This window comes from Hyaena hyaena, unplaced genomic scaffold (genome assembly GCF_003009895.1).
Source record: "Hyaena hyaena isolate Hyena2069 unplaced genomic scaffold, ASM300989v1 scaffold_682, whole genome shotgun sequence".
Lineage (NCBI taxonomy): Eukaryota > Metazoa > Chordata > Mammalia > Carnivora > Hyaenidae > Hyaena > Hyaena hyaena.
In genome coordinates, this window is record NW_024081315.1 from 803,082 (window position 1) to 818,026 (window position 14,945).

Consider the following 14,945-nt stretch of genomic DNA (forward strand, 5'->3'; position numbering starts at 1 on the left):
ATATCTCATATCCTCCTGCCATGGCCCTCCAGTTTTTTGTTTTATGTTTACTTATTTTGGGGGAGGGGAGAGAGAATCCCAAGCATGGGGCTCAAACCCACCAATGGTGAGATCATGACCTGAGCAGAAACCAAGAGTTTGCTTAACCAACTGAACCACTCAGGCACCTCTGCCCTCCAAGTTTGAGAATCAAGACACGATTCAACTCGACAACCTTTTATTGAGCACCTAAGGTGTACAAGACATCATGCTGGGTGCTGTGATATAAAAATGGAAAAATATGATTGTATTCATAAGGAGCTTACAGGGAAACTGGGGAGGCAACATATAAACAAATAACTATAACACGCTGGATAAGTAAGATAGAAAACAAAGGGAAAATTATTTTTATGCCTGGAGAATGGGGACTGATAAAAGAAGAGGAGCTGAGGGAAGAATACAATTGTAAAGGAAGGAGGTACCAATGTATCTAAAGCCAAATCAGGCAATAATAATAATAATAATAAAAGGAATTTGAAGTAAGAACATTGTTGGATTTGAAACTACAATTTTCAGGGGTGCCTGGGTGGCTCAGTCAGTTAAGCAGCCGACATCAGCTGAAGCCATGATCTCATGGTTCATGAGTGTGAGCCCCACATCGGGCTCTGCTCTGACTGACAGTGCACACTCTCTCTATGCCTCCCCCATGCATGCACACTCTCTCTCAAAATAAAGAAGTAAACTTTTTAAAAAAGAAGAAAGAGCAATATCTTCATGACCTTTAAGTATGCAAAAATTGCTTAAAAGGATACAAAAAGCACTAACATAAAACAAAACAATGATAAATTAGATGTTATTTAAATCAAGACTTTCTGTTCATCAACAATGTCATTGAGAAAGTGAATGAGCAAACCATACACATGGAGAAGATGTTTGCAATACATATATATGACAAAGGACTTCTATCAGGAATATATAAATAGTCCTAAATATAAGTAAGGGAAAGATGACTCTATTGAAAAATGGGTGGGGCGCCTGGGTGGCTTAGTCGGTTAAGCGTCCGACTTTCGCTTAGGTCATGATCTCACGGTTCGTGGGTTCGAGCCCCACGTCGGGCTCTGTGCTGACTGCCAGCTCGGAGCCTGGAGCCTGTTTCAGTCTGTGACTCCCTCTCTCTCTGATCCTCCCCTGTTCACGCTGTCTCTCTCTCTCTCTCCTAGAAATGAATAAAAAAAAAAAAAAAAAAAGAAAAATGGGCAAACAACTTAAATAAGAATTTCACTCAAGAGAATTATCAAATGGCCAATAAGCATATAAAAAGCTCAACATCATAATTCATCAGGGAAATATAAATTAAAACCACAATGAGATGATACTATATACTCACCAAAACCACTAAATTTAAACACACTGACAATGTCAAGGACTAATGACCTTGTGGAGAAAGTGGAACTCTCTTCCATTCTTGGAAGAGTATAATTTGATAGCAGTTTAGAAAACAGCAGTTACTGGGGCACCTGGGTGGCTCAGTTGGTTAAGCATCTGACTTTGGCTCAGGTCATGATCTCACAGCTCATGAGTTTGAGCCCTGCATTGGGTTCTGTGCTGACACCTCAGAGCCTGGAGCCTGCTGAGGATCCTGTCTCCTGCTCCCTCTGCCCCTCCCCTGCTTGTGTTCTGTCTCTCTCCCTCTCTCTCTCAAAAATAAGTAAACATTAAAAATTTTCAAAAAAAAAGAAAATGGCAGTTCCTACAGGGCACATACAAGTTATAAGGCACACACACCTTTATGGAATGATCAAGATGGCATCAAAAAAGGAAAACTAAGAGAGTGGGGATTGTATCAGAACAGCACACTGGGCATGTATCTATTTCTCTTCCTGCTTAAAATCCCACTAAGAGAATACAAAAAAAAAACCCTTAAAAGAGTTAAAAAGAAAAACAACTTCCATAGTTAAGAAAAACAAGAAAACATAAATTATCAGACTGAAATATATGAGAAAATCTGGAAGATGGATGTAGCTTGGAACATATGGACCTAAAAAAGAGAGAAAGGAGGAAAACAAGAGCCCAAATATGTGAAAAGAAGTCTACTGTTGTTCTTTCCCTGTGAAGTCCCAGAGCAGGTTCAAAGTCACCCTCAATAAACTCCATTAGTAGAAAGTGGACTTGGGGAATTCGGACACCTGAGCTAGTCTCTCCCCACCACTTCATCTATTCATTAACAAACATTCATTGAGCACCTTCTATGTGCCAGGCACTGTTATAGGCAACATGAAAGAAGGAATGAACAAATATCTCTATCTTCAGGAGCTCACATTCTAGTGGGGGAGAAAGAGAATAAACTGGTAAATTATATCATATGTTAGTGATATTGAGAAAAATTAATTTGTAAGGGAAACAGAAAGTGTTCTAGTTATTATTGCTGCCTAAAACATCAGCCCCAATTCTGTGGCTTAAAACAATCAGTCATTTTACTATCTCTCCAGGTTTCTGAGGGTCAGGAATTAGGGAAGGGCTCAGCTGGGTGGTTCTGGCTCAGGATCTCTCCTGTGTTGTGTCTGCAGACAGCTAGAACTGGATGGGCGAAGGGAAGAGCTGAAACAGCTGGGGGCTGACCAGGTATGTCTCTCTTCAAGCAGTTTCAGGGCCTCTCCCTGGGGTCTGCCCAGTCAGGCGGTATTAAAAAGAAAACCACAGGTGGAGTCACTTATATTAAGGCCCCCCATCAGTAAGACTTCATTTTTACCTAAATGGAGTTTCAGCCTCCACCCCAATCACTCAGTTGGCCTTCCTGGTGACCAGTCCCAATCATGAAGATTTGTAAACCGCCCCCCCCATGAGTCACCTCATTGACTACCAACGGCACTCCTCTCCCTCAGGAAATTCAAAGGGCTTTAGAAGCTCTGTGCTAGGAACCCAGGACAAACACCAGACAAATTCTTCATTATACAAAAAATAAAGAGGGTGCCTGGGTGGCTCAGTTGGTTGGGCATCCGACTTCAGCTCAGGTCACGATCTCATGGTTTGTGGGTCGAGCCCTGCATCAGGCTCTGTGCTGACAGCTCACAGACTGGAGCCTGCTTTGGATTCTGTGTGTCCCCCTCTCTGCCTCTCCCATGCTCATGCTCTGTCTCTCTCTGTCTCTCAATAATAAATAAACATGAAAGAAAAGAAAGGAAGGAAGGAAGGAAGGAAGGAAGGAAGGAAGGAAGGAAGGAAGGAAGGAAGGAAGGAAGGAAGGAAGGAAGAAAGAAAAGGTAGAGGCACCTGGGTGGCTCAGTCAGTTAAGCATCTAAGTTAAGGGCATGATCTTATAATTCATGAGTTCAAGTCCCACATTGGCTCTGTGCCGACAACATGGAGCCTGCTTGGGATTTTCTCTCACTCTCTCTCTCTCTCTCTCTCTCTCTCTCTCTCACCCTCTCTCTGGTCCTAAGTCATGCTTTCTTTCTCTCTCAAAATAAATAAACTTAAAAAATAAATAAAATAATTCTAGGTTATCTTAAAGAGATAAGAAAGAAAACATACCCATAAGAAGACTAGAAATAAAACGTTTCCCCCAGGGAAAACTGGAGAAAAAGAAAACTTGATCAACACAACTACAGACAGGAAAAAGAGGAATAAAAGAAGAAATAGCAGAAGAGGTGGGTAAGTAGAAAACACAAAAACATCATGGTAGGAATCAAAGTCACAAACAATCCAGTATAAAAATGGGCAAACAGCATAACAGGTAAAAACCAAAGGAAGAGCTACAAATGGCCAATAAAAATGAACAGTGAAGAGGGAAATGAAGACTGACACAGTGGGATGGTATTTTTCACCCATCTACATGGCAAAAGTTTAAAAAGGTCAACTCGGCTGTAGGGAGGCTCTGGGGCAGGGTTTGCGACACGCTATTAGGACAGGCACTGTGCTTTTACAAAATACTTTGGCACAATCTATCAACCCTTTACATGTAAATGCACTTTCACCTGGTGACTACACTTCTGGAAAACTACCCTACGGAGCTATTGCAGGGATACTGTTTGTAACATTGATAACTAAGAAATAACAAAATGTCCATCACCAGGGAAAATGTTTGAATAAATGATGGCACTTCCATACTGTGGAATACTATGGAGTGGTTAAAAAAGGAAAAGTATATATATATATATATGTATAAATAGACACAGGAAGATGTCCAATTGTTAAGTGAAGTAATTAAAACTAAGCAAATTAAGTAAAAAAAAAAAATTAAGGCCTAGAACAGTATGTGTACCATGATCCTATTGGGTTTTTTGTGGTTTTTTTAATGTTTGTTTATTTATTTATTTATTTATTTATTTTTCAGTGAAAGAGACATAGAGCATGAGCAGGAGAGGGGCAGAGAGAGAAGACACAGAATATGCAGTAGGCTCCAGGTTCTGAGCTGTCAGCACAGAGCCGATGAGGGGCTCGAATTCAGAGATGAGGAGATCATGACCTGAGTTGAAGTCAGATGCCCAACTGACTGAGCCACATACGCCCCACCTATGTTTTTTTTTAAACCTAGCTATCTATCAAACTACCTACCTACCAAACCGTGCATAACTGTGGCTCCAAATTCAGATAAGCAAGTGACAGACAGACAAGGCCTTATCTGAAACCTCAGAACCAGATGAGTTTCAAAAGTCAGAGCTGTTAAGATTGTAAAGGTAAAATTGTAGAGGTAAAGGTGAACTGGGGGCATACTGTAGGAAGTAACCTCTAGGAGGGTCTGGGACAGCCCTCTGAATCAAAATCACAACTATTTCTGTGGTGAAATGTGTGACTACTCACAGCAATGGGATAAAGATGATAAACAGCCCCACGCTTGTTCAGATCAGATATACTACCAAAATGGGGTCAGACTTTGTGGTCAAATGAAGTCAGGCCAGGTTTTGCTATAAAGAATTAGGGGGGTGGGGGGTGGTGCCTGGGTGGCTCAGTTAAGCATCCAACTTCGGCTCAGGTAGTGCTCTCATGGTTGGTGGGTTCGAGTCCCACATCAGGCTCTCTGCTGTCAGCACCAATCTGCTTTGGATCCTTTGTCTCCTCCTCTCTCTGTTCCTTCCCCACTTGTACTTACTCTCTCTCAAAAATAAATAAACATTAAAAAAAAGAATTATGGGGGGAAAAACCTCTAAAAAGCTCCTTGGTTCTGGATTAAATGAACTATGTATCAACCATGATCATACCAGAAACGGGGAGAGGAACAGGAAGGGTGAAAAGGGACTTGCATTCCTTTTTCTTTTTTTAAAGTTTATTTATTTTGAGAGAGAGAGACAGAGAGAGAGCAAGGGCAAGGGAGAGCAGAAGGAGAGGGAGAGAGAGAGAATCCTGAGCAGATTCCACACTGCCAGAGCAGAGCCTGATGCAGGGCTCGAACCCACAAACCATGAGATCATGACTCCAGCTGAAATCAAGAGTCAGACACTTAACCAACTGAGCCATCCAGGCGCCCTGTGACTTGCATCACTATTCCACATTATTCTGTTAGCTTGAATATTTTCATAATAAGTATGCATTTGTGTATTTGTTATGAAATTAAAACCTATGTGTAAAAGAAAAAAGAAAGAAAGGTGCTTCAGAGATAACCTAAAATCCCAGAGGTAGGAAATAACAGGCACAAGGCCACTACAAAGGTGGAAAGAGCCCCAGGAGCTCCTGGAAGCATTCAACAAATACTTCCTGATATAGTCCACAGGATATGGATACAAAGACCCGCTTCTCAAATATCCTTTCTGTATTTGCTGACCCCATTTCTCTTGCTAAAAAACATTTACTGAGCACTGCATACAACAAGCACCTCAGGTTCGAGAACATACATTTTTTTTAAGTTTATTTTTATTTATTTACTTAAGGAGGGAGAGGAGCACAAGCAGAGGAGGAACAGAGAGAGAGGGAGACAGAATCCCAAGCAGGCTCTGCACTGCTAGTGCAAAGCCTGATGTGGGGCTCCAACTCATGAACTGTGAGATCATGACCTGAGCCAAAGTGAAGAGTTGGACCCTTAACCTACTGAGTCACCCAGATGCCCCTAGACCACACATTTTTGAAAGGAGTAGATCCTCTCCCCATCCCTGGTATCCGTGAAGTCCAGGTGCACTGGGCAGACCATCCACAGCAAAGCTGTGTGAGAAGGTATTACGTGAAGCACACAACTGTCTACACAGCGGATCCAGATCTCAGGGTGCCATCCGGGTTCCTCTAGATCATGTTAGCCTCAGCTGTCAAGGTAATTGTCATGTCCAGCACCCTGACCCTCAGAGTACTCTGGTCTGGGGGCCACCTCTGAGAGTGAAGTTTCCCCTTCCCTCCTGCTACACGATGGTATCTATCGCAGGGATTTACGATGTCCAGGGGCCTCTTGCCCTCTCCCCCCACGGCTTCTCCTCCCAGGCTCTCAGGCTTCCTTGGGTCCTGCAGCACAGCTTCCTCACCTTTCACGCCAGTGACCTCGCTCAGAGAAGGACTCACTCATCTTAGCTCCAACCCCTCCCAGGGTTCTCCATCACCCCACACTGCTCTACCAGCAAGCTGCCAAACTCCCGGATCCCATGTGAGCATCAGCCTCTTCCCTCTGACCAGTGTACTTGACCCATCGCCCCAACAACTGGCTACCTTGCGTTAGAACACCAGTGATTTTACTTCCCTCCACCCCATCTCAAATCCCTGAGAGCCACCGGCTATCAAAGTAGGGACACGCTCAGTGACTTTCATGTCACACTATAGCACAGGCCCGAGCAAATCCCCCACTTCTCTCCTGCAATACCCCTCCTCTCTGGCCACAATGGAATACTCAGTGTCCCAGCACGCATTCCATGCTTTCCACCCCCCAGCCTTTACTCATGCTGCTCCCTTCATCTGGAAGGGTCTCCCTTCACATCTCTCCTGCATCAACCTCTTACCAGTCTTCTTGGGCTCTGCCTCCACTAAGGCTTTCCTGGTTCTCCAACTCAGACCTAATCTGTCCCCGTTGAGCCACCCAAGAACTTTGTTCCTCTTACGGCACTGCCTTCATCTTGAACTCTGGCTATCTGTGGATTCTGAGTTTGCACACCAGATGGCAAGCATGTTAAAAATGTACAGTGTAAGGCAGTTTCTTCAGGCTCACCTTTTTTTTTTTTTCAATGTTTATTTATCTAAGAGAGAGGGAGTGAGAGAGCCCAAGGGAGTGGCAGAGAGAGAATCCCAAGTAGGCTCCATGCTGTCAGTGCAGAGCCCAACATGGAGCTTGAACTCACAACCACATGCGAGATCATGACCTGAGCCAAAATGAAGAGTCAGACGCTTAACCCACTGAGCTCCCCAGGCACCCCAGGCTTACCTTCTGAATGAATACCTTCATGGTTGATTCACAGGCTCCATAGGCTAAGAAGGTCAAGATTACGGACTCTGACCTCCTGGCATCGGCTAGCTTTGCTATGACCTGTTTTATGGCTGTCAGGAACAATCTTAACCATGGCCATAGAAAGAGTGCATGAGTCTGGGCAACTATAGAGAAACAGAATATGCCCAATGGAGCACTTTACACATCCATGAGACTTTTATAAATAAAAAATGTGTCACAATACAGCTGTCCATCTACCTTCCATGTTACCTAGTTTAACCCTCACAAAAATTTCTAGAAGGCATTTTCTTATTTTAACATGAAGACTAAGGTTATAGAGGAGTTGACTAAGACTAAAACCGATTAAGCAAGGTTACCCAGCAGTGCATGTTAGAGCTGAGATTTTTAATCTGGGCCTGACTCAGAGATCAGTGCTCTTTTAAGTACCCCACATTTGTAAACATGTATACTTGTGACTTGTACCCTCACAAGTCACGTTCACCCCCACATTGATGAGATCACAGGCACAAATATAGCTCACAGCTTACTCTCTTTTCAGGTCTTCTAAAAATAAAATCAAGGGACGCCTGGGTGGCTCAGTCGGTTAAGCATCTGACTTCGGCTCAGGTCATGATCTCACAGTTCGTGGTTTTGAGCCCCGCGACGGCTCTGTGCTGACAGATTCAGTGTCTCCCTCTCTCTCTGACCCTACCCTGTTCATGCTGTCTCTGTCTCTCTCTATCTCTCTCTCTCAGAAACAAATTTAAAAAACATTAAAAAAATTTTTTAAATAAATAAAATAAAATAAAATTTATGAGTCAAAAGGAAGCAAAACAACACTATAGTTAAAAGAGTTCCTAAACAATAAAACCACTGGGGCACCTGGGTGGCTCATTTGTTAAGTGTCCAACGCGGGTTCAGGTGATGATCTTATGGTTCGTGGGTTCGAGCCCTGTGTCGGGCTCTGTGCTGACAGCTCAGAGCCCAGAGCCTGCTTCAGGTTCTGTGTCTCCCTCTCTCTGTCCCTCCTCATCTCACTCTCTCTCTCTCAAAAATAAACCTTTAGAAATAATAATAATAAATACGTAAAATAAAAAATAAAACTTACTAATCCTTCCTCAGCTTCTCACTCCTGTAAAATGATCTGAATTGGACAAGCCTGGATCAAAGGTGGCCTCTGTTTTCAAGACTTCTCTCAAATCCTAATGACCTGGGGTGTGATTATTCCAATTGTGGACTCTGTAGTCACCTTATTTGTGTTTACTTACAACAAATAATTATTGATACACTTACTACTGATGTTGACATATTGATGCCAATTTATTATGACATACTTACCGTGTATTTACTCATCCCCTACAGACTGGTATCTTTTCCTGAACAATAGCCAAGGGAGGTGGGAAGTCATGATGAGCCAGAGAGGAAAGAAGCCTAAACAGGAAGGCAGAAAAACTGGTTTGGTGGTGGCCTGTGTCTAATGACTAAAGAGATCAAGTGAGTCCCCTGCTAAGCTTCAGTTTCCCCATCTGTAGGAGTGAGGGTTAGACCCCTTTCGGCTTGGCATGCTTGCACTAACCAGTCTTTTATAATTTATACAATAGAATAGAAAGCCTGGTTGGCCTTTGGTATCACAAGAATTCTAGAATGGGGCATGTTTTGTATTGGTTTGATAAGATTTCAAATCCACGTGTTCATGACAAAAGATTAAAAAAAAAAAAAGTTGTCCTTAGATGTGAAGTTATATTGAAAGGAGGGAGGTAAGCTGAAACAAAACGTCAATAACTGTCCTTTGCCCTTGATAAGCATTCAACAGCTCAACTGCTGAGGGCCTCACTGGGTGTCTGAATAAAAACGTTGAGGAAGCAAGACAGGAGTCTGTGAGGACTATCCAAAGAGTAGTTGGTCTGGGCGGAGGAGGGTGGGGGAGGGCTGGCTCTGCTCCTCTAAATAGCTCTCCCAAGCCCTGGGGGCAATTAACCTTTGCCTTGATAAAAGTCACTCTTTGAGGAATAGCCTCCAGCTAGGGAAGAAAGCCCTCTAGCCCACCAATGTTGGCGCCATCGTTGCCTAGCAACGCGTTCTGGCAACGGAAGACGAACTTTTGCAACGCAAGCTGCAGGGCAGCTTTCAATTGGCTAAACCGTCTCTCACAAGTACAAAACCAGATAACGGTACACCTCAACTACATTTGGACTTCATTTCTTTCAGACCCTCTTAACTGGAACAATAATGGGATTATTTATCATTGTTTGCGAGTATGTTTTTGTCTATTGGTTTATGAAGGGACATTATCCTGCATGCTATTGGCTTGTGAAATACCCACAGTGAAACTGTGTTAAATAAATTGCTGCCAAAACCAAACTCCATCTCGGAGTTTGACTCCATTTGACATGAAACAAAACAGTGCAGAATTCTCAAAGCGTCCACCCTCTCATTCTTGCCACTAGTTTGGAATTTAGTCTTTTGCGGGTATGGCCAGGGTGATTCTTTCTTTCTTTCTTTCTTTCTTTCTTTCTTTCTTTCTTTCTTTCTTTCTTTCTTTCTTTCTTTCTTTCTTTCTTTCTCTCTCTCTCTCTTTCTCTCTTTCTCTTTCTCTCTTTCTCTCTTTCTTTCTTTCTTTCCTTTTTAAACAAATATGCTTTCCTTCCTTCTGACTATAGGAGAAACATATGTTCATAAGCAGGTGTTTGCATTTGGAAAACGCAAAAAGTAGAAAACTGAAGGAAATAATTCATAACCTCACGTGGGATTAACAATCCCAGGAAATTCCGGAATACTTCTTTCAGACACTTTTCTACATATAACTTACACCCACCCACCCCCATATTTGAAACCATGCTGCATTAATTGTTTTACATTCCGATGTTGTTGTTTTTTTCCAATTATCACAACAGGTCTTTTCTGAGGTTACTGGAATCTCATTCTGAACATTCTCTTTACTGGTGATGCTTCCTAGTCCATCATTTCCCAGCGATTAGGCTTTGGGTCTGTTTCTCTCCTTTGCTCGTCTAATAAGTGAACAGCAACCAAAGCACAGAACTTTGGTCTCTTGCAAATTTCAGCGGGTCGTTAAGACCCATTCCAATACCTAGAATTAGGGGGAGAGCAGAAAGCGCGGCGAACAGTTCCTCTCCTTTTGGGAAATATATAAAGGTCAATTTTTGGAGTCTTTAGAGAGATTTAATTGCTTAGTGTTCAGAAAAACAGGTCTACTGACATAGTCCGGTATTTTCGGGCCGGGTAATTGTTTTAACCTTTCGATGGGCTCTTGCCCTAAGCCGGGTGAAAACTGGGCCGGAGGTCCCCAGAGGCAGCTTTCCAGCGGCCTCCCGCCCCCCAATCTCCCTCAGCCCTCTGGCCCGGCGCCGGCTCCTTTACCTGGGCAGCGCCAGCTCCTCCTCCGCGCGGCCGAAGGCGCTGGCCAAAGAGGGCACCGCCAGGACCCCATCCAGGTCGAACACGGCCGCGCGCAGCGCCATGGCGGCCTGCACGGGCACCTCCAGCCTGCCACCAAGCGCCCGGAACTGCGCCCAGACAGGCCTGGAGTTGTACTGGAGAGGCCCTCCCCACACCCACCCACTGGTGGAGCCGGGCCCCCCCTCCGACTCTGACCCCGCCCCGCCCCGCCCCTTGTCCTGGTCCGGCCCGGGTCGCCTCCTAGCGGGAAAGCGGTCCTGTCTCCGCGGCGGCTAGGGCTTGAGTCCCGGGACAGCTGACTGCTTCACGCCAATTTACCAGACTTTCACCGGCCCAAGCACGCCTGACACAGGGGACGCCTGAGAAAAAGCCGGGGCCACAGACTTTAAAGTGTGTGTGTGTTGCCAAAAGCTTCATTCTCCACAGTTTAGTGGAGATGTCAACGGAAACGCACATCAGAGAACCCAAATATTGTTTTTTAGGAGTCTTTCTTAAAGGCTCACCCTGGAGTTCACTTACCCACTGCTTGCAAAGATTTTATAAGTTTCTAGTAGCCCGTATTACATCTCTTTCTATTTAAATTAACTAGAATAATTCTGCCATCTGGTGCAGTGCCATTTAGGAATACATATACATATATGTTTGTATATGTAGCACAGCAAAGAGGAAGGACACACTGACAGAACTGGAGTTTATAAATCCCCCTTCCGAGAAGGAAAGTAAGAAATACAGAATCTGAGACTCCCTTTTTAAGATGGGAATAATTGCTGATTAATAAGAAAATATGAAAGCATCACGTGCACTTTTGTTTATTCAGGAGTGGTAAACTGATAAATTGACGTGGTCTGGGATATTCTATAATACCTTGTTGCAGGGGTCCAGCCTCTGCAAGCCAGGGTTGACCTGGAGAGTGATGGTTGGAGTCGGCGAAAAAGACACAGAGCCAGCCTCTTCATGTGGACTGCTCAAATTTATTTTTCAGCTTAGGGTTTTTATATAGCAGATCCAAACAATCATGCTTAAACAATTTACATTTTTTGAAAACAGTCATGGGATTTAATATTTCTAAATATTCTTAACAACAGTGATTTCACAGTATAAAATTTCTACTTAAATTGATAAAATTTAACCAGGTAGTCCTAACAAAGTTCTACATATTTTTTACTACACATGGCAGGAAATAAGTGAAGCATATAATCAGGATGCATGAAAACAAAGTGCACTTTGATTGTTTAAATTCAGTGGGCGTGCAAAAACAGGATATACTTGTACCCATGGTTATAGGTAATAGACTCTCACAACCCCTTACTAAGAAAGAACAATGTCAACACTTATCATAGATGACGTATGGAAATGTTTTACATAGATCAACTAGAATTTGGTCTCTGCATTTACTGATCTCATTCTTTGGCCAGAACAATCTATAAGTTGCCTCACAGGCTTCAGGTCAGCAGGCAAATATTTCTCTAACATTTTTCCAAGAAAGTCCTCCAAAACTAGTAAGTCTTGTTTTTGTCTCTGCCTATGCATAATATGTATTCTTACTGGCAATTAGACCCATACAAGGAAAATGAATTCTAGGTCTCTTATGGACCCCATGCGTACCGGACTGTCTCCAATTTTGCTAATTGCTACAATATTCATTAAACAACATCTGATTGAGGGGGCAGACATGATATTTATGTACATTCCATTTTGGAGGAAGAGGGGGAAATTTGGCCGATTCTGGTTTCATATTAACCCTAGAATAGACTAACAGCAGAAGTGACAGTGAAAGGCACAGACTAAGCAGAGAAGAAGAATTCTTCACGGGGTTCTTCTGACTGCCTTGCAGTCTTTTCCCTGGGCCTTGCCATCAGGGATGACTTGTGCAGTTTCAGTCTCTGGCACCTTCTGAGTTACAGAACGCCCTGGCTGAATTGCTCAGGCAAAGTTTAGAGGTCTCAATTGCATTTTACTGTGTTCTACTCTTTCTCATGGGTCATACTTCCCTCATGTTTTCTGCCACCTACAATAGAGGAAGGTAAAAGCTCACTCAGCTGGGCCATGGAAATCTTTATTGAAATGTAAATCATAACCCCTTAGGTCTGCTAATTTTATTATTTATAAGGGGCGCCTGAGTGGCTCAGTTGGTTAAGCGTCTGACTTTGGCTCAAGGCATGATCTTGTGGTCTATGAGTTTAAGCCCACCATCCAGCTCTGTGCTAACAGCTTGGAGTCTGCTTCAGATTCTGTGTCTCCCTCTCTCTTTGCCCCTGCCCCCCTCAAGCTCTTGCTCTCAAAAATAAACAAAACATTAAAAAATTTTTAAAAATATTTATAAAATATGTTTGAAGTGATAGCATGGCATCATAAACATGGCTAGTACAGTAGTGCAAATTCAGAAATTATATCAATTGCTAAATTTGCAATAAGCTTACAGTAAACTCATCAGGTTTTGTTTTGGATTTCCTGCCACTGCCTCTCTTTCCCATCGCGAGCTAGACCTTGGTTTTCCAACCCCATTTTTTTTATGTTTATTCATTATTTTTGAGAGGAAAAACAACACAAGAAGCAGAGAGAGAAGTAAACACAGAATCTGAAGCAGGATCCAGGCTCTGAGCTCAGCACAGAGCCCAACGTAGAGCTCAAATCCACAGACTGTGAGATCATGACCTGAGCCAAAGTGGGTTACTTAATCGATTGAGCCACCCAGGGGCCCCCCACCCAACTCTATTTTATTTTTAAAATTTTTTTAATGTTTTATTTATTTCTGAGAAACAGAGAGAGAAACAGTGTGAGCAGGAGAGGGTCAGAGAGAGAGAGGGAGATACAGAATCTGAAACAGGCTCCAGGCTCTGAGCTAGCTGTCAGCACAGAGCCCGATGAGGGGCTCGAACCCACTAACTGCGAAATCATGACCTGAGCCAAAGTCGGACACTTAACCGACTGAGCCACCAGCCACCCCCAACTCTATTTTAAAACTATCAGTTCCAAGTGGTTGAGGAAGGATTTCACGCTGCTGCCTCTCCTGCCATAGGTGTTTGAATCAAGCTAAATTAAAGTTGTCTCTGGCAGTTTTCTTTTTAATTTTTATTTATTTATTTTTGAGAGCAAGAGAGAGGGGGAGAGGCAGAAAGAGAGGAAGAAAGAATCTAAGCAGGCTCCACACTTTCAGCGCAGAGCCCAATGTGGGGCTCAAACTCATGAACCATGAGATCATGACCTGAGCCAAAACCCAGAGTCAGACACTTAACAGACTGAGTCACCCTGGCACTACAAATTTTGTAAACCCACATTCCACCTGAAGGTTTGTATTTCTTTAGTGCAGCAAATGAATTTCTTTAATCCATTCAACAAATAATATAGTGCCACTTTCTGGCACTTGAGATTCACTGGTAAATAAAATAGACAAAAATAGGGACCAAGAAGCTTCTATTGTAGTGGAATGATGAATTGAAGGAATTTCTAGTTGCTTCTGGGGCTATGAATGAGAAGAACATTAGAAATATTTATGGTAGCTACTTGTCATTTTTCTTAGTTATTTTTTTTGACTGTCCAACATCTATAACCTCTTCCTAGCTTTGAAGAATTATACCCTCCAGTGGACATCTGACATCTGTCAGAGATACACAGTGTCCTTTGAACATCATCTCTCTACTTTGATAGTTCTCACATTTTGAGTTCTTCCTTCTCAAGGTAGACTCTGCGAACACCATGTTCCCTAGGCCCCCATAATGTTGCTCATGAGACATGGGCTCTGCCCATCAACCTTCTTGCCCGTGATTTGGATATGAGAACCAGCAACCTGAAGCAACAGATATGTGAGCTGGAACTGTCTTCCAGCAATAGTGGCAGAAGCATCTAGTGTTTCTGGGGAGGATAGTAGGGAGCTTCCCCAGTCTAGTCCTATATACTTGGTGTGGATGGAGTGGCACAAGGGTGGCTTTGTAAAAATTGTACCATGGTGTGGTTTGCTGTCACTATGCTCTTCTTGGCTGTGTGGCTTCCTAGACTGCTCCTCTTTTCCTCCCGAGATTCTGTGAGCTCACCTTGAACTAGGGTGAAGGTCTATGAGTCAGGTTCAGCAAATCAGATGCACCCAGTCCAGGCTTTACAGCAGGAGCTGGTGAAGGGAAGAGGGACAGGGAAAAGGTTTTGGTTGGCAGTTTTGGGGCAGCAGCAATATCCAAGGTCCTCAGCCAACAAGGATGATGCAGGCCATGTGACCCTCAGT

The 14,945-nt window shown here is 43.4% G+C and overlaps 1 protein-coding gene across 3 annotated transcripts in view; it reads right to left on the minus strand.

The window, feature by feature from the left end:
* EPHX2 (epoxide hydrolase 2) overlaps positions 1 to 10,840 on the minus strand; it is a 70,041-nt gene extending 59,201 nt beyond the window's left edge. For 2 of the 3 annotated variants that reach the window (XM_039217378.1, XM_039217380.1), the window contains exon 1: positions 10,691 to 10,840. In XM_039217378.1, coding sequence (XP_039073309.1) covers positions 10,691 to 10,791 — 101 coding nt within the window. In that variant the 5' untranslated portion in view covers positions 10,792 to 10,840. Of the gene's footprint in view, positions 1 to 8,650; positions 8,670 to 10,690 lie in introns of those variants that run through there. The other variant, XM_039217381.1, reaches the window with a different exon arrangement.
* Between the last annotated feature and the right edge of the window lie 4,105 nt (positions 10,841 to 14,945).